Consider the following 20,853-nt stretch of genomic DNA (forward strand, 5'->3'; position numbering starts at 1 on the left):
ATTTTATTTCCTTTTAGAAGATCCAGAGGACATGTACTCTGATGGCCTCGCCCCACTGGCCTCCAGAAAATCAACCAGGGACGACGGGGCTCTATATACTTCACTGCTTTCCAACCACAGCTACTCAAACCAGCAGGAAACCTCCTATTTCACAGGAGATGTGAAAAGGGAGCACACGCCTGAACTTAAACCTTCCCGGGACAGGATCCCGAGCTTTGAATCCCACACCATGTTTAGTTCAGACTCGGGAATGGAGGTGACCCCCGGGGAATCTGTTGATGTTGCCAAAAAACTCATGGAGTCGGAAAAAATGGAGGCTTACAACTACATTTACATCAGCTCCTCCGAAGACGTGCGGCCGCAGCAGCAGCAGGAGGAGGAGGAGGAGGAGGAGAAGGAGGAGGAGGCAAACTGGACAGAGAAAACTGATGGAGTGAAAACCGCTTCCCAAATGTTGACTAATTTAGGGGATTATTCTGAGAAAAAGTCATCCGAGGTGGTTGAGACAGTGGGGGCGGCTCTAGAGATGCACTCGTGCCCCTACGTGGAAGAACCGTCTGATCAAGAGCTTTCCAATTATCAGTCTTTTGGGATCATGGGCACACCCCAGAAAGTCAGCTCTGTGAAAATCACACTCACAGAGATAGACACTGTAGTGGAACCCAAGGTTACGGTGTCAGAAAGGGACAGTATCCTGAGTATTGGGCTAGAAGGAGTGCCAACTGTCACCCTGTCGGAGCCAGAAGATGACAGCCCAGGGTCCTCAACCCCACCATATACAGGTAACACTTTCTTACTGATTTTTTCTTTTTCAGTCAAGATATAGACCATTGCATGCCATGTTGTATTTAGCCTGGTTAGAGCATTTAGGAGGATTTAGCCTCACATTGTTGATCCTAATATGAATCTGAGGTTTAGCAGTTATACTGATAATTGTTACAAAAATGAAATATTTTGAGTTTGTTAAATAGGGGACGAAAAAAACAGAGGATACTTGCACACCCAAGAATTTCAGAAAGATTCTTGTTTGCTGCATAACAACAACCCTTCCCCTTTTAATCACCGCTGCAAAAGAAAAGGGTTAATTGGTAGGCAGTCAAAAGCAGTCATCGGGGCTTGTTCCTGGAGACGTCCATGGTGAAAGGGAGATCGGTGGGGATCAGCAGCAGGCCAGTGAGGGTTGTCTCTAACAGGCATTGTTCTCGCTTCATTTGTCTCCTTTGTTGTTTCAGAAGAGTCGGACTCTCCGAGCGAGTTTGCATTCCACATGGGGGAGAACAAGCAGCCTGGGTGTCCTGTGACGGGTCAGGAGGCTCCTCCAGCCCAGGGGCCTCCCAGTCCCACCACAGGGAAACACACAGCTTCCCCCAAACCTCCTGCCTTGTCATCGTTCCCGTCATCACAGGATCAGGAAGGGAGCAGTGCAGAGTCTGGGGATTCGGAGATAGAGCTGGTGTCGGAGGAACCTCTGGCTGCAGAAGAGCTGGGGAGATCCAACTACATGACATTTGGTCAGGTTGGCGGACCTCCCCCATCTCCCACCTCACCTTCCATCCAGTACAGCATCCTTAGGGAGGAACGAGAGGCGGAGCTTGACAGCGAGCTCATCATCGAGTCGTGCGACGCTTCGTCTGCCTCAGAGGAAAGCCCTAAGAGAGAACAAGACTCCCTAGTGATGAAACCCCTTGCAGGGGACAGTAAGCTTGGTGAATGTCTGCCGGCGAGCCACCCGATAGCAACAGAGTTTCAGCCGGCCACTTTGAAAGAGAAACAAGCCAGCGAAAAGATGAAGAATTTAATAAACTCTGAGGACAGTGCTGCCAAGTCAAAGCACAGTTTCGTCACCCCGGAGGTGAGAGCCGAGCATCCGACCGCAGAGGAGAAGGTGTCAAGGAAATCATCCCAAACCAAACCTGCCACGGCAGAAGCAGCCTGCAAAAAGGAGGCTCAAGTCAAGGAGTCTGGAGCTGAAAAAACTGCCTCCCCGGAGTTGTTTGATTGGCAGAAAGGTAAAATAAATAAAGCATTGCTTTCACTTGTTAACTGGATTCATTTCAAGATACTCTTCATCCATCTGCCGTAGGTTTTGTTTTGTTTTTTTTAACCTTTTTTATTGTGCTCCTGTCTGCCAACCCGTTTACTGCCACAGACAACACTTTTTCTTTTCTTTCCTTGACATTTGCTTTTATAAACTTGTATCTAAAACAGAGATTCCATTTTATTTTTGAGTTTTTGTGTTCATATCTTCAAACTGGATTAGCATACTTTAACAACATCACTGCCTGTAATACTTTTACAGTGACCATTTCTCAAAATTACACTGAAGCTTTTTTGTTATTGATTGCATTTACTGTACAGCTACACTGTGATGTTGTGCAAAGCATGCTGCATGCACCTGCATTATCCCTATTTTAATATCACCTCTGATTTGGCTAGGTGTCTGGTAATTCAAAATGTTCATTGTTTTCATTTTTCTGACAGGGCATTGGTCAAAACACGCTATACAGTGCTGCTGACCTTATTGTTGCAAACTTTATATAGCTATATTGGTATACGTGTAATGTTTATGCATAGCCACAGGCTTTTACATTTTAACTGTTGTATTCATATAAGAGTGCTGTGATACAGTTTGTAAGAAAGCAGATTTAAGCTTGGGTGGCAGGTTTATAAGTGTACACAGTTTTATACTATGCCTGTTTTCGAACTGTAGCTCAACTTCTGGGTCAATCGGAAAGCTGATATGATGCTACCCTTTGAGAAATCACGCATTACAAGTGGATAAGCCATGATGGGCTGAATTCTCTTTTCTAATTACAATATTTCTTATGAATTTTTGTGTTCTTGTTTGTGGATGTATTACTCAGATTGGGTCAGGTGCTATGCAAAGCACTTCATAACTGAACCCCACCACTTAGAACTATTCTGCCATGGGCCTGTCAAGCCAAGTGTCAGATTCAATTAACTTTTAGCTAGGAAGGGGTTTTTGGAAAATACAAATGAATTATTTTTTATTTTGATTCATAATCACAGGTGTGTTCATCTAATCATACTTGCTTTACATTTGCATAATTTATTGTTTTGTATGTTTTCCTACAAGAGCTTTTTCTTTCCTTTGCATTACATTCATTCATTTGGCCCTATGTAAAGAAAGCGGCACATGGCAATGCAAGTCCTGTACAAAACCCATTTTGCTAAGTGGCATTGGGAATATCCCAGAATACTAGCTGTATTATGTGTTGGTTTGGATACCAGCCGTCATAAACATTTTTGTTGCTTTCAGCAGATCAATCCCTGGGGATGCATTCATCCACGTTCCATCTAGTGGTCATAGCAGACTTTTCAATTAACCCTTTCCTTCATAGAACAGAATAGAAAATGATAGCTGTGTAACAGCATAGAGACACCAGTGGGTGTCTTTGAAGGCTGCTTTAAGAGTCATTAAGACAGAGTGATGCAAACTGTACTCTGATCTTTTCCACTGCTAGTAAAGTAGCAAGTTTTAGAAGCTTTTGTGCATTTCTGCAGTGGAACTTTTTTTTATTTTATAAGTTCAGCTCAAGTGATCATTCAAGCCGATTTATATATTTTTTTGATGCCAGACATGCTCAGATCCAAACCAAACTGGGAACAAAAAGCCACTATTTCCAGAAGATTTTTCAAAAAGACAGCTGACTGTTGTTTTTGAGTAGACAAGTTAAGCTAGGACCATTTTAACTTGAAATAGGAGCCGTACCAGGACCCTGTACTTATGGACTAATACATTAGGCTGTACATAGAACTGGCCATCTATTGTCATTGTAAAGCATCAAGAATAGTCTACTGCTGTATTTCATAACTTTCCTAATTGCATGAGACTGGCTTCATTGCTTGTTTAGTGCTTATTCTTGTCACAAAAAAAGAAATAGATTTGTAGTTTTTTCCGCTCCTCAAAACATCCCCTGGGACAGATCCAGCAAAGACCCCACAGGATTCTGTTTTTCAAACTGATAAGCAGGGCTTCAACTAAGTTTAGTGAATATTTACAGTGTACAACTTTATGTTAAGCCCTTGACAGATCTTTCACACAGCAAATTATTTCTACGTGTCACAGCTATTGGGGTTGGAAAGACGTCTGCAAGAGGTCTGCATGTCCGCACACCCACACAAGTCTTCTGCCTTCCCAAGCGTGCCTCGCCTTGTGGAGGAGCCCTTGTGAGGGAGGGGTTAAGAGACAAAGTAGCTGAGCAGACAGCAGTGTTTATTGGCTCAGTCACTGGAGTGCCCTCTGCAGTAGAATGCCGAAACTCAAGCCTACCTTTCAATCCCTAGGTAGAAACACTCATGACAGTTTTTACTAGATTGTTTTTGCTTCAGCTTCTTATGCTGGCTCCCACGTCAGCCAACAGCTCTTTCATTTTATGTGATCCACATTGTAATTGATTTTGTGTGAATGAATAGAGCTTTTTTGATGTTCAGTTTATGTTCGTGTAGTCCCGGATATGCAGGACGCATCTGTCAGTCTGTGTCTACTGCCAGCCCTCCGCGCAAAGTCTCTTGGATCTGAGTTTGGCAAATTGCAGCTGAAACTCTACTCCCTCTTGTGGATCACTGTGAACACTGCCAAAGAAAAAAAAAGTCTGAATAATTTAGATTCAAAATAAAAAGGATTGTTTTGACATTCCAAATACGTTGAAAATGAAATACGCACTTTGTATTGAAAACATATTTATAAACACTTTATAACATTCAGCAACATCCAGAACAACACACAGGACATTGACAAAGTCGAAAACGTTTGACTGAGTATCTTTTTAGTGCTACAGTATGTCTTAGGAGTGAGTCTATGCCAGGCAGGCAGTTTATACACATAGAAATGTTGTATAAGGTAATATGCTACAGATGTTACCCAGCTCTTAATCCTTTCTGTAAAGCTACAGCATTCCTAGGATACACTGCCATCATGTGATGACGTTGCATGATTGCGCTCTCTAATTCTCTTGGAAATGGAGGCTTTATGGAAATATTTATGTTTATTGATTGGTTTAAATATGTATTTAATTTTGTATGTTAATATATAGAGAAATTAATTCCAGCTACACCAATGAAAGCTGTGGAAATGCTTGCCTCTGCGCAGATTTCTGTTGACTTTAATGAGAAACTTAATTGCTTTCAAGCAAATCTACACAAGGAAGCTGGATTATATAAACTTGGTTGGTTGTTATAATCTGCCAAGGAGAATTTTGCAGTTTAAAAGATAAAGGTACTGACTACAGTCACTGTATTATTCTCTAGCATGTTTAGAACTGCGCTATTCAAAGGAGAACAACAAATGCTGCAGCCTCTTCTTTTGAAAGATTAGCTGCCAGCGTTAACAATGATTAAAAATGATTACAGCCTTAGCTGAAAACCGTTCTAAGTCATTGTTATTCTGTGATGTTTTATTAGTGTTTTTTACTTTAATCTATATTTTACTTTGAAAAGACTACATGTCATAAGTACATTACGTATGGCAGAGTAAATGTGTGGATTACAAAAGCAATGTTCCGAATTCCTTGCACCCAAAGTTATTTATTACACCTACTTTATATCTTTGTTGGAATTATGGATATAAAGCTCCTGCTTGGATAATCACTTTGAAATGCTTTGTTGTGTGACACTAGAGGGGCCTACGGAGGCTTATAACCAAAAGGTGCCCAGTTCAAATCCCAGTTCAGCCACTGACTCACTGTGTGACTCCAAGCAAGTCACTTAACCTCCTTGTGCTCTGTCTTTTGGGTGAGATGTTCTTGTAAGTGACTCAGCAGCTGATGCATAGTTCATACACCATTGTCTCATATCTTGTAAAGCACTTTGTGATGGTGGTCTACTATGAAAGGCGCAATATAAAAATAAAGGTTATTATTATATACACATAAACTTTGCATGGATTTGTACTATAAATTACACAGATTCATCCTAATACTGAATGACAATACCAAGATCTTAAGGCCAGTTCCATAATGTTTTATCAATCCTTTTGCTGTGCCTTAAACGAGTTACTAATACTGTATATACAGTAAGTAAAGGCTGTATCAATTTGGTGGACACTGTTACTGGAAACTGCATTCAAGTACTATTGCCTGATGTGTCCAGATTATTGTAACAGATCAAACTAAATAAATCCCTGATTGCTTTCCTGTGTCATTACCCAGCAATCAAAGAAAACAAACTTATGTGGCGGACGGTCTCACCCAGTGATTATTGTGATAGAGATTGGAAGGGTATGGCATCGTCCAGTGCCAAGAACCACAGTGCCTCGGCAGTTCTGTGTCACTTGGGGCATTTTAGAGACTGTAACCATAGACTGCAAGTCTCGTGCCAAGGAACAGATGGCTGTCAGCTCCCTGAGCTGCAGACAAATACAACCACAATAATATAACTGAGAGGATTGTTGAGGTAGTGAGACAGAAAGCTGTGAGGAAAGTGTCTGGTGGTATTGTGAATATGTGAAAACCCCCACAGGCAGCTATCAGGTCATGTTTATTAGAAGAGGCAGCGTTGTGGTCATTTGATGGTGACTGCCAGGATGAGGCATTTGGTTGGATGCCAGATGGTGGAGCGTACTAGAGTCCAAAACCTTGAATCAGAGCCCCCATTAAAGCATAGTAATTACAGTATTTGGCCACCAGGTGGACGTATATATAGATTTTTGCACACTCCTTGTCAAGCCAATACTTGGGTTGTCCACTGTTTTTGTGTTGTATATTGTTATTGTAAATGTATGTGTTTGTGTATGAAACCTAAATAAATGTACAGCACACACACACACACACACACACACACACACATATATATATATATATATATATATATATATATATATATATATATATATATATATATATATATATATATATATATATATATATAATAATAAGTGCCTTTATTACAGTGTGTGGCTGCAAAATAAAATATTTGCAAGTAAGATCTCCCAAGAGCCAACATGTTCTCTTAAACCTTGCATCTTGTTTGTATGGCAAGCTTCACACAAATCCAATGCTGAAAAATCTCTAGATGTGCACAAAAGCATTTACTTTTGAACAATTTGTATTAGTTACAAATTTCTGTATATTCTGGGTATAACGAAATATGTAAATGCATCATCAGTGTGATCTCCAGACTTAAGTTGTGACAGTGAGCAGAAAGCTTCACCAGTGTTCTATCCTCCATTTTGTCCTTGTGTTATTGTGAGGCGTGGCAAAGGGAATGTGGGTGTCCTGATTCTTTTGCCCTCCTAGTTAAAAGAGCACCTTTCCTTCGTAACTGTGTCTCTGTTTGTCTGAGACAGCAGCAGCACTACAGGCTGCTGGTACTTGATTAATGGCTTCCCCTGACAAGGACCTTGGGAAGGTCCCAGGAGAAGCTGTCCTGTTTACTGCCTGTTCTTGTTTTCTTATGCATGCAGTGAATTAGAGACCATGAGGGATCACTAACAGCTGGTAGAGCATTATAGATACTGTACTAGTCTTAAACCAAGCTAAGTTTAAGAAAAATGCGAATGGATCTCTGCAGAATTTACACACATTAGCCTACTGAATTAATCCCAGCATTGAACTGGTCGGCTTGCGCAGGAGACTTCCGTTTTGAAATGCTTTGCAGTGGGACATGCAGGACGTCTTGTGAAAGGTTTGTTGCAGCCTTCTTGGATTTCAGTGGGGCCCATTTCATCAGCTGCACAAGGGCCAAGAGCAGCTTGAGCCCTGTTCTATTAACAATGGCACTCTAACTAGGTTGTATCCTGTGGAGTTTCCTGATGATTCATTGCATTGTTTCCCCAGTCAACTAATTGCCTAATCCAGAATTTAAGGTACAAACTGTTCTTCTTCAGAGGCACATGCTCTGTTTTAAATGTCCCCCTAGGCAATGAGTAATGGGTAAAACTGGAAGATTAGTATTGAACACTTTAGCCAATCACAGAGCACTGCAATAAAGATGCGCAGGCTGATCTTGGCACAGATATGAGGAAGACCAACTTTGAGCTTTTTAATGAGACCCCTTTATGTAAAGCTACACTGTCTCATGTTGTACTTTTATCAGTGATGCTGCCACAGTGGGTTTCTAAGCTCAGCAAGCCCTCAGTTGTTTTCAGTGGTTAAGATGCTCCACACTGTTACATTGACAATTATGTGTGTTTAAATTTCCCAAAGGTTTTAGTTTTACCTAATTGTACATAAGCTCTCCCCTCCTTGAAACCTGCTTGCCACTGCATCACAGCGAATAAATGCTCCTTCTACTAGGCAGTACAGTCTGCACTCATGTATATGCTTCTTAATGATTGCTTTATTAAATCTACTAGCTATCAAGACAGCAGACCAGACCAGGCTAGGGGGCAGTGCAGCACTATTTGGAAGAGAATTCTAGAATGTGCTCAATAGGTTCAGTGTGGCCTCGGCAATGCCTCCTGTAATGGAAGCTACCAGACACATCACCCTTTTCCCCATGGCTGCTTCTGTCTGCCAATTCCATTGTTATATGGCACAGAATATCAGTAACCATGGATACAAAATAGTTGGCATCCTGTGCTAGCTTGAAAGAGCTCTCGCAAGGGTTTAGGACACATGGGATAATGAAATAAACATTTAGCACACCAGAAAGTCAACATGTACACTTGAGTTAACAAAATGCCCTTTATTTGTACCACGGTGTCAAACAAATGTAAATAAATATTAGGTTGCTACACAATTTTATATAAATATATAATAAAAGGGCATTTGTCCAGTGGCTTCTGAATCACCCTGTGTCATATACTGTGTTTTAGCAGTATTTCACCAAACACACTAAACTGGTGTAAATAACACACCGTTAAATACAAACTTAACTTGTGGTATCCTGAACATTTAAGAAAATGTACAGAAATGTGACGAATCAGGATACACTATATCATGATACACAGGTCACTGTACATGTCATGATTCACATCACAGACCTGATGAGATACTGCATTTCACTGACATAAGTGAAGAACTGTCGTTATTATTGTTTTCATTGTTAGACTTGAATGCAATGGCTGAGCTATTCAATGTTTATATCTTGTGGACTGCTGGCCTGATTTTAAGCATTTGTTATAGGACTCTATTCCACATGCTATGGATTTAGGTCACAGTGTTCCACTTTTTGTTTTTAATAGCAGCTGATATCAATATTGCTGACGGGAATTACAGATGAAGTGGCCTTGTTGTAGGCTTTGCTGTTTTATATAATTTTGGGTGCAGGGTTTGAATTCAAGCTGGAACACAGAGCTGTTTCCAGAGCTGTTTCAGGTTTTACCATTCGCTGTCCTCATTGGCTTGGGTCAGCATTTTGAGAGGACAGGAAGCCAACATCTGATTGATTATCTATCATAGAAAATGGCAGTGGATAATTGCAGGCATGCACAGGCTATGCAACATTTGGGGTACCTGTAATTATTTCCTAACTGTGTCTTCTATTAGAAAACGATTCTACTGGTCTCCTACCCTGCCACTGTTGCTATGCTTGTTGCTATGGTTACTGAAGGCAGATATCAAAGGTGGTTGCTGCCCTGCTGTTACACTGTGAGTTAGAATCCTCATTATGGACCGTTTATAAACCAGCCTGTTTCGTTGTTTTGGTTATTTCTTTACAGTATGTTCCTTCTAAAAAATGATATTCTTATATTAATTACAAAATATATGCTTCTGCTGTGTGTCACCAGTGCTTGCGTTAGTGTTTGCAATTCAAATTAAAATACATAGTTATAAATAGGACTGCATGTTTGTTTCGGATTAGCAGTGTTGAAGTGGGAAGAAATGCTTGAGCTGGAAAATTAAAAAGACCCATTTAAAAGACAGCTCCTTTTGCAGCCATACAGAGTACATGCTTGGTTCAGTCCTTGCATTTGTAATTCTCAGTATGAAAACATGTCTGTTATCGCCCCGAAGGCACCTGCATAAATAACTTACAGTAATAATTCCTGTTTAGTTCATCTATAATTCAAACAACGAACACTTCGGTTTTAAATTATTGGAAGAAACTTCTTTTAAATAGGAATTTGAAACAAACTGATGAGTGCATGAATAAGGAACCCTTTCATTTTAATAATACTGAAAAGGTACCCGTAAGGTTACATATTATTATTTTAAATTAGAAGATTTCGTTTGAGAAGCCTTGTGTGCAATTAACACGTGGCAATGCCCTTAAAAATACAATGCAAACAGACCTTTAGGTTGTTTGACTGTAGAAACATACAGCACCATTGAGCAGCCTTCTCCTCAGTATTGGTGTGCAGGTATTAGTTACCGGGTGCTTGAATAAATATACAGGCAAAACCACACAACTCATTTCATTTGAGTCAGACTTGAATCCAGCACTGAACAGCATTGGACTGTGGCTATGGAATTGGCTTCTGCCAGTCCCAATACAGTAAGACTGATTTAGAGAGGTTATTTACTGGCAGGATTCTCAAATGTAGTATACTGTACATTGAGGGTTACAGTAAGTACCTCCAAAAAAATGAGAAATCTTTCTGAGCATGCTCGCTGGATTTAACTACACAGCTGGTCTTGTGTTCAGTTTATGTGCACATTGTGTTGTGTTTCTGAAGAGAAATGCATCTGCCTATCTTCAGGGCATGTTTTCACAATAAAAGCCAGTCTTTCAGAGAACGCCTTCAGGTATAGAATAGCACGCTGACTCCTACATGTGTTGGGTAATGGTGTACAGTAAGCAAGGCTAGCTGTGGCTTCAGGAAGGGATTGATTCCTTACTGATACGTAGGTTGACAGCAGGTATTTCTATTTTAAAAATGCGTCGGTCTACTTCAGAAATTCCTGAAAATCTTACCTCTTGTGTATTACAATTCACTAGCTCTCACATTTTCAGATCTTAAAGATCGCAAAATAATTGTATTAGAGCCAAGCAAAATAAAATGTAACATTTCCTCCTACGATTCGCACACTTTTAATGTCACTGCAGTGGGTGAGTGTACATTATAGTTCCAGAAATGTAGAATCCAAATCCAAATGGGGGGTATAGCCCTGGAACACATTCACCAAGAGAAAGACCTTTGTGTTGTAATAGACTCAATGCTGTCAGCACCCCAGCAGTGTGGGAAAGCAATCACAAAGGCAAACAGAATGCTTGGGTAAATAGCCAAAAGTGTAGAGTACAGATCCAAGGAGGCTGTAGAATGCAGTGGTGACACCGCACTGGCCACCACATTACCAAAGAGACATTGTGGCCCTGGAGAGAGTCCAGTGAAGAGTAACCAGACCAGTAAGTAATCCCAGGGCTTAAAGGAATGAGCTGTCAAGACAGGCTGAAAGAACTGAATCTATTTAGCCTGGAACAAAGAAGAATCAGGGGGAACGATTAAAGTCTTTCAAATGTTAAAAGGAGTTGACATAGTTAACCAGCAATACTTTAAGCGCAGTACAGAAACCAGGACCAGGGGACACAGCTAGAAATGAAGTGAAGGTAGACAGGACAGAGGGAAGGACATTTCCTCACACAGAATGGTGAGGGTATGGAACTGGTTAACAGGTCATGTTGCTGAAGGAGACTCTTCTTCACACAGAATGATGAGGGTATGGAATGGGTTAACAGGTCATGTTGCTGAAGGAGACTCTTCTTCACACAGAATGGTGAGGGTATGGAATGGGTTAACAGGTCATGTTGCTGAAGGAGACTCTTCTTCACACAGAATGATGAGGGTATGGAACTGGTTAACAGGTCATGTTGCTGAAGGAGACTCTTCTTCACACAGAATGGTGAGGGTATGGAACTGGTTAACAGGTCATGTTGCTGAAGGAGACTCTTCTTCACACAGAATGGTGAGGGTATGGAATGGGTTAACAGGTCATGTTGCTGAAGGAGACTCTTCTTCACACAGAATGGTGAGGGTATGGAATGGGTTAACAGGTCATGTTGCTGAAGGAGACTCTTCTTCACACAGAATGGTGAGGGTATGGAATGGGTTAACAGGTCATGTTGCTGAAGGAGACTCTTCTTCACACAGAATGGTGAGGGTATGGAATGGGTTAACAGGTCATGTTGCTGAAGGAGACTCTTCTTCACACAGAATGGTGAGGGTATGGAATGGGTTAACAGGTCATGTTGCTGAAGGAGACTCTTCTTCACACAGAAGTGGTGAGGGTATGGAATGGGTTAACAGGTCATGTTGCTGAAGGAGACTCTTCTTCACACAGAATGGTGAGGGTATGGAATGGGTTAACAGGTCATGTTGCTGAAGGAGACTCTTCTTCACACAGAATGGTGAGGGTATGGAATGGGTTAACAGGTCATGTTGCTGAAGGAGACTCTTCTTCACACAGAATGGTGAGGGTATGGAATGGGTTAACAGGTCATGTTGTTGAGGCTGAATCACAGGATCCTTTAAGAGCCAGCTTGACAAAGTTTTGAGAACAATCAGCTACTAGGAACCGGACAAGCAAAAATTGACAAAATGGAAAAGCATCTGTGAGTGACAATGGAAAGCAAATCAAGGAGACAGCTAGGTGCTGCCCTAATATTAGTGCAAGCCATTAAAACTGGTTTGATTCCTTATAGATAGGGGTACAGTTAGACCCTATCCTAAGATTGCCTGACACTGCATTATTTCAGTAACCAGCAAATCAGAGACCAAGCATGGGGATATTGCTACTTAAACTTAAACGAAACAACCAAATACACTGATCATAGACACATTTCTTAGAAGTGTTGTTATTTTATAGCTAATGGCACTGCATTTACTAAATGTATTATTTAAGCTTGCTGTCTGATTTAATTTCCTTGATAAAAGATCTCCCAGATCCCAGTAATGTGTTGAGTAACATAACTGAGTCTCCAGCCCCAATTAACCATTTGAACAGCTGAAATAACCCAGCAAACCGCCCCCACCTCCCTAAAGACATGGGGCTTTTAATGTGAAATAGTGCCTGCATCCCCTTTTCAAGAAAAGAGCGTTTCCCTCAGGCAGCCACAATCGCACTGCTGATTTGCTGCAGTGGAGACTGCAGTGTTTACAATCTGCCCTCACTCCCCCTTGCCCCCCTCCTCCCTCCTCTTGCTTGTTCTGCTGACAGCATCGGTCTGTGAGCACTGCAAGTAGGCAGCACTGAGGTTGCCTCCCACACACCCACCCTCCACCATTCATGCTTTGGGATGCTTAAGAGAGAATACGGTGCCACCGAAGAAGCAGCCGTGAATCCTTTTGTGCCCCAAGATGCAGGCCAGCCCCGATTCTACAAAGATGGAGTGCCACTGGAGCAACTGGAAAGGCCAGGGTATAGAAGACGATTTGTGTTGCATGCATGTGCTTTTCATTGTATATCTAGAACTAGGGATGGGCTGTGATGGCTGGCAAAACACAATGCATTTAATCTGAATTGTGGCCCCGTGGGCCTTTGCATGTTTTTTTTTTTTTTTGTTATGGTAGTTTTTTTGTTTTTATTACTTTTACTAAGGTTTTTTTTTTTTTTTCCCCATCACGCTTTTCTAAAGAAAAGTTTTATTTGTATTTATTTTTTTGTTATATTTTATATTCTATTTTAAAATAAATGCTTATGCATCCTCCCATAGAACATTTGTAGTTATTATTGCTTTAGATTTGTTTACTGAACTGGCTGTTGTTGTGTCAGGCTTTGTAGGCGTACATCACATTGTAATTGATGTTAATAACATTGAAATGCATAGCTCTGTTCTTAGAAGCCAGAGGTTAGTATCAGTAACATTGAGACTTGCAGGTTCAGCCAGTCTAGGCTTTTGGAGATACAAAAGGGCCCTTTCGAAGGGACACACCCATCATTATTCCATATCAAATGATATCGGCAGTTTGAGAGAAAACCGGCCAGTACTTAAATTATAATAGCAGAACAGACTTCTCTCCTAATGCCTGCACACAGCCCTTATTATGATCTTGTATAAATGATGAGGTTAGACAACTGTCTTGTCTTCTTTTAAATTATCAATGTGTTTCCACTTTTTTTTATTTATTTTTTTTAAGCTGCTCTTTGTGTCTGGTTGGCGTATTTATCATGGGAGAAAAAAATACCTACTTCACTTATGGGTGTGGTTACTTCTTTCCAGCCATTTTTCTTCCAGCGTCATGCTGAGAGGAGGCTGAAGGTGTTGCTGTGGTTAATCCACTCACTGTCAGGGGGCACACTGTAGGGCAGCGATGGTGGATTATACAAGGGTTACCTACAGTCCATTGGAAATGCAGGGTAACAGTGCTTAGAAGTGGAGACAAGATCCCATTCTTTTGTTTCCCTGGTTATTTGCCTAGTGGTGCAAAGGGTTAATGTCTTGAATTGGCTGTAGAATATTCTAAAGGGAGGGTTTCATTCTGCAGGCATTCCTATTGCTTGTATCAAGATCAGATCAATATAAAATGCTACATCCAGCAGATTGTCATGACGAAAGCTTAAAGGAGTATTTCATATTTCCATTTTCTTTTGTTATCATCCTGCGGTGTATTGTTTACAGTTAACCATGTCTTGTTTTCATGGGAGGGCCCCACTTTGTAAGACCACATCCATCTTGGAAAACTGGGAGTGATTTTTTTAAATTTTATTTTGGTTGAAAGATATGGTTTTGTAAGATAGCTAAGATGTATAGCCATCATTAGGAAGCATTGAATAACAGGTGCCAGTTGAAATGCTGCATGTATGGTCAAATAAGACCTGTATATGCCAGTATTAAAAACAACAGTATTATTTTTCATTTTAAGTATTTCACTTTTTCACAAAAATAATTCTTATTTTTTTCCTCAGGGAGAAAAATATATAGATAGATAGATAGATAGATAGATAGATAGATAGATAGATAGATAGATAGATAGATAGTAAATTGTGTAAACGAGGCCAAAACATATATAGTGTTAATGTTTTATGTTTGTTTGCTTTGCTGTTGCTGTAGGTAGGTTTGTTTTGGGCTGAAAAAAAAGGGGAGGGGGGGTGAGGATTTCTGGAAAATTCTCTGGAAGACAGAGGTGCGTCACCATTTGAAACTTTCTATCTATTTGCAAAATGATAAAAGAATCAGATGGGAGCGTGGCAGGGGAAGAAGTCGTTACTTGCGATCATTTCTCTGGTTGTACCACATGGTCTGACAAGCCTGTGTTTGATACACTATAACGGGGATGACGTCATTGACTGGGGCCATTTCACACTGCCCTCAGTTAAAAATAAATACATACATTTTATAACCCATGGAAATCAAGATATTACACTGGTACAGAATTTTTTCCAAGATTAAATAAGTTATACACAGTCATCCATTTTAGGAAAATTAATAAGATGCATGTATGTTAGTTGTGCAGTTATGAATTATTAACTTTGAATACACACTGTTTAATTTAATAGATAGAAAACGCTTACATGGATTATAACATTAATTAAATTATGAAAATAAAAGACAAATATGAATTTAAATTTTAAAAAATCCCATCAGAGCAAAACACATTAATGGGTAGAGAATCTGAATGATTGCCTCAGCTTTACTGCCCGCACTGTTTTATACATCATGTATATTTTCATATATAGCACTGTAGAGCTCAACATTCATCATGCTGTAGCAGATGCAGCAAAAGCAACTGCCTTCGACAAATGTGTTTTAGTCCTCATTGAAATTAGGCCATGTAAGTTACAAAGAAACAAAAATGTGTGTGAGACGCAAACATGTGAATATCTACAGAAATGCATGCCTGTGTAAATGCCGTAAACAGACTTTTACAAATAGTGAGAGAGACTGCATTCAAATCCTACTTATTTGTAAATCAATTGATTTATTGATTTTTTAATTTTTTTTTTTTTTTTTTTTTTTACATCAAGCTTGAGTCATATGAAACTCCCAAAGGTGGCCCTTTGCTGTATAGGGTTGATGAAAGAGATTTGTATTGACCAGTTTTTCAAGGGAGTGGTGAAAATGATTCTGCTTAGTCATGGTTCCCTGAAAGGAGGGGGGGAAACAGTATTCTTGTATCGCAAGCAGGCTCCTACAGCTCCACCTTTATTCATTCTTTACAAAACACACCCTCAATTAATTGTTTAAATCAGGAGTGTGAACCTCCATTCCTGGAGGCCTGCAGTGTCTTCGGGCTTTTGTTCCACCCGAGCTCTGTTACTTAATTGGAATAATTATTTGATTAATTGCACACGTGTAACGCTTCTCTCCAGGCCTCAAAAGGTTTCACAGGTAGTGCAGCTTGAATCAAGTGCAGTTTCTAAATTATCATCTGTAAAAGACATTGAAAAATATTAAAATGTGCCCAATAATTAGACAAATGACGTTAATTGAGACCTTGAGTTGGAATGAAAACCAGAAGACGCCGCAGACCGTAGTTTGATAACCCATTCCACCTCGCATACATTCCATTCCACCTCGCATATATTAAACCCATTCCAGCTGGAGAGAGGGCGGGCAGAGAGAACAGAAGCTGAGCCAGGACATCAATACACTGGTGTAATAGTAGCCCTGATTAAAGAAGCAGAGTGTTAATTAAACTAGTGTGCTCTTATTGATACTAATATAAAATGCTGTTAATTAAATGACGGCCACAGCTTGCTAGCTAATCAGATATTTACTGCAGATCGGATCAATTTTGGAGATTGGACCGATTCACTGACTGGATTGATTCATTGATTGGTCCATAGATCGATTGGGACTAGGGATGCAAAATGACACACACACACACACACACACACACACACACATTTTTTTTTTTTTTAACCAAGGCCTGAGGCATTTCCATCATAATAACTTCAAAGCTACTGCTGCTCTTCCCCCAACATTACAGAATAAGAACAATCCTAAAGCACAGCAAAGACAAAACTCATGCTGAATTTCATTGAATTATAATACAGAGGTCATTAATGTCAACTTTAGAAATGAAAAAAATGACACAAGTTACAGGAAAGAGTTTAGATTTTCAACATAATAATCTAGTAAACACCTCAGGACTATCACTGCCTTGATGTTCATGTTGCAGTTTCCTGAAAAACACTTGAATTGTTGGCATGTATACCAACTGCTTAGAAAACGTATTCTGATTATTATTTTTTACTTAAAATGTTGAGAGGACCACTTTCAAAAAATGCACATAAAGAGAAACTAATTTCCACCCACTGTATTAATCACAGTTGGTGGGGAGCTGGCACCAGAGCACATGTTAGCTCATACACATAATTAAAAATAATGCTAGGATTCTTATTATCCTAGATTAAAGAATCATGTTGAATATGAAAATAGGTAGTTACTGAGTAAAGACCAATCACAAATCTTCCCACTCCGGCAAGATTAACTGTGTAAACTTGAACTTGCTCGTGGGTTACCTTTAAGGTTGCTAGGCAGCAGACCTTAACAATCCGTTTTTACAGAACAATTACGAACAGGGTCATACTGTATGGGGCTGTGTTTGCTGCAGCAGAGTTAAAATATCGGCCTGTTAATTGCCTTTATTACTGCAGAGCCTTGGATTTTTATATTAGCTCAGTAAACAGCAAGTCACTTGGAATGTCCATTTTACCTGCTGGAGAGGCTGATCGTTCTGTTTCCTAGGCGATAGTCATTTTAGCACGAGCAGTGTTTTTTAAAGGAACAAAAACAAAATGACAACCAGTGTCTTTGTGTTAGGTTTCCCTGAGATCACAGGAAAATAACTAATGAAAACGATTCATACAAATGAGAATTTTAATTCAATGTTGACAAAGTCTTGCCAGACTGAGCTCAGGCAATGGTTACTATATTCCCCTCTACAAGAAAAAAAAAAAAAAAAAAAAAAAACCATATAAAAGGTAGTTTTGGCTTTCTTCACATTCAAAAACTACGGATCAAATGCAGATCATACATTTGTTGCAGATGTATTACTCTGTATAGCAGCGTCACTTTTATCTTGCACTTCAAGACCCAGACTGACAGATCAACATGTAATTTTAACACATCAAATGACCATCAGCCAATCAGCAGCCTCGTACAGAGGGTACCATTATGACAACAGTCTGGCTCAGCGGGTTCTGGAGGCGATTTACATATTTCATTTAAACATTGTGGTATTGTATTACTCAGCGCTCCAATATAGTTCAGTTTGAGGGGGAGTAGCTAGGAGGCTAGTGAGACTAAACCCAAGGCAGGTAGAGGGGGCACAATGCTGTTCAGTGGAAGGGGTAGGCAGTGCATTGTTACAGTAAGGAAGGAGGGATAATGATTTATACAGATAGATATTGAAATGGTTTTGAATATATATTGGTAGATATTGAACTTTTTAGCACTTGTCCCCCCTGACTGGTAATGATTAGTAAACCGAGGCATGTGCCAGTGAGGCTCCTCCCACACACACACAGAGTGCAGCCAGGAACACTGCGAGCAGACCTGCTTCTTTGTTTAGGAATAGTGCAGCTGCATCCTCTAAAAATGGGAAAGCCAGGTCAGTAAATACATTTGTGTCTGTGTGTATTTAAACAGTGGAATCAGACAGCAAGAAAGATATAGTACAACTCTGTGTAGGTCTTTGTAAGTGTGTGCATTGGTATTCATAAATATTGTACTGTTAATATTACACATGTGGAATAGGCTACAGCTGGATGCTGTGGATATGTTTCTACTAGATGCCTAGATTTAAAGAAAGAGTGTAAGTCCTACATTTCTAGTTGGGTGACTAGTTTATGCAAGCATTGTTATGACTGCAGATCATTTAGGGTTCTATCATTATTGCCTACATGCTAAGAATCATTCTGGCTTTGTATGTCTGTGTTGATCTGTTTCTTTTTATTTATTTATTTTTATTATTCTTTGCTTACCATCTGTCGTACTGATGCTACACAACTAAGGGGAGCGGCTCATTTCTACAGATAGCGTTTCGCAGTGATCTGATGGAGGAGACGGTAGTGTCACACCCTTTTTTCCTTGTCACTTGATACAAAAGGAGTGCACTTGGCATCCCAGTCAGGCTTGAGAAGAGAGGGGGGTGGTGGGCTGCTTTATCACCAGCAGCAAACAGCGCTGGGCTAAATTTAGACTGGCTGGAAGAACACCGTGTTAGACACACAGGGGACCTTCCCAGCATTCTTCCCTCTCGACAAATGTGAACTTAGAACGGAAAAGAAATAAAGCCTTTCAACCGTACAGAACACAGTCGGCGTCTGCAATCACTTTTAGTCTCTGCTGTGACGGACGCAGGTGACAGCAACAAACCCTGGAGTGTGGAAAGAAAGCCATTTCTTCTTTTAACCCTTAGCAGGTTGATATTTGCCGTGCTGAAACGAGGCTCTCTCTAGCATAAACAACTGGCGCATGCTGTCACATATAGAACAGTGCTTTGCACAGCTGCGAAAGCCTGTGATTGTGGGTAGACTCATAGGGGAGCAAAGGTGATTTAATATTGGTTGCTTCCGTTTCATTTATCAGAGATGTTTTACAAACAAAAACTGCTTGGTACTCTAGCTGTTGTTATGAGTACAATGAATATTAATATTTTCAATTTAAATGGAATGCAATTCAAATTACTACAATTTCTCTGACACACACAGAATCTTGTGTATGTCTTCGGCTGCACTCGAGGACCCATTGGTTTTCTGAATGTGTTCATCCCACACTTCCTCGAGTAACCCTAACCCTCTGAACAAAAGAAACAAGTCCACAAAACGCCCAGGAAGGTTTGCGGATGTTTCGCAGTGTCAGCCCTGTTCTCATTACATGAATAGTAATATGGCGGTTATGAGTGACGGATCGTGCTATGAGAAGAACAGGACATATCCAAGCTCCCCAGGAGATGGCAGCTAAAGGCATGCTGTCTCTCTACCACTCACCACAATGAGAGGGGCATGAGCAGCCCTCATAGGGCAGTGGAAGTAGTGGAGACTATGAGACTATGTACAGACATTGCGGTGCACTCCTGCCAGTTCAGGTTCTAAAGAAAGTGAGTAACAATGGCAGGTGTATCGTCAAGCAGGTAACCACTAGCAATCGATCAGACAAAAAAACTACAATAAAACTTCAAGTAACAAAGCTGAGGTAGCCTTCTCCTGGACGGAGGAGCAGTGTCCTTGGAATTAACTGAGCAGATTCTGCAGGGCATTCCTCTGACAACTCGAAAGAGAATCTTGGGCATGAAGTTTAAAAATACATGTGTAAATTTCATGGATATCAGGTAACATCATGGTACAATACAAGCACACCCTGCTACTGGTGGCTCTGTACTTTTAGGTAGTTAGACTGGCCGACATCTCAGTTAGGGTTAAATCACCAGACATGTTCTTATCTAACCACTTAGGAGAGTCACTGCGTGAAGTTAGTCTGAGAGGGGCAGGCTTAAAGTACCAGTAAATGCAACCAATGCTTCACACAAACAAGATGGACTGTATTTGAATGGAATGCTGGGATTGGGTTAGGCAGAGCACCTCAGTAAAAAAAAAAAAAATAAAAATAAAAAATTGTATTAGTGAGAATGAATGTGTAAATGGACAGCACTGTTTAACCACAAGCCACATATAAAAAGTACAGATGGCAACGTGAGCATTACTTGACACATCCATATGCTGACACGATTTATGACGAGCTTCTTACTCGTAACTCTCTGAACCTCACATGAAACATGTCTTTTATAGTGAACATTTATACCATATCAAGCTACTCCAGCAATTAAAATCCAGGACTACATAATTATTAATGTTACATTGCCCACGGGTTGATAAAATGGCAGTGCATTTAAAATACAGCATGTTGTACGGCCTGGGACTGAAGAGACTGGCGATTTTTTTTTGTTTTTATTCAAATGTTTGTTCACAGAAAAGGATGGCCGGGTTTGTTTCCTGTGAAAGATCCAGGCACCGAATCATGAGAGGAAAACGATGTGGGACTGATAAATAACGTGCTCTCTACTGG

The 20,853-nt window shown here is 40.4% G+C and overlaps 1 protein-coding gene across 5 annotated transcripts in view; it reads left to right on the forward strand.

Annotated features, from left to right (window-relative positions):
- LOC121324254 (reticulon-1-A-like) overlaps positions 1 to 20,853 on the forward strand; it is a 44,424-nt gene that overhangs the window by 19,920 nt on the left and 3,651 nt on the right. For 2 of the 5 annotated variants that reach the window (XM_041265927.1, XM_041265928.1), the window contains 2 exons: positions 18 to 782; positions 1,233 to 2,009. The exons of 1 other annotated variant lie outside the window; for it this stretch is intronic. In XM_041265927.1, the coding sequence (XP_041121861.1) occupies positions 18 to 782; positions 1,233 to 2,009 (1,542 nt within the window). Of the gene's footprint in view, positions 1 to 17; positions 783 to 1,232; positions 2,010 to 12,968; positions 13,260 to 18,290; positions 18,398 to 20,853 lie in introns of those variants that run through there. 2 more of the 5 variants (XM_041265933.1, XM_041265932.1) reach the window with 2 other exon arrangements.

Source organism: Polyodon spathula, chromosome 12 (assembly GCF_017654505.1).
Source record: "Polyodon spathula isolate WHYD16114869_AA chromosome 12, ASM1765450v1, whole genome shotgun sequence".
Classification (NCBI taxonomy): Eukaryota; Metazoa; Chordata; class Actinopteri; order Acipenseriformes; family Polyodontidae; genus Polyodon; species Polyodon spathula.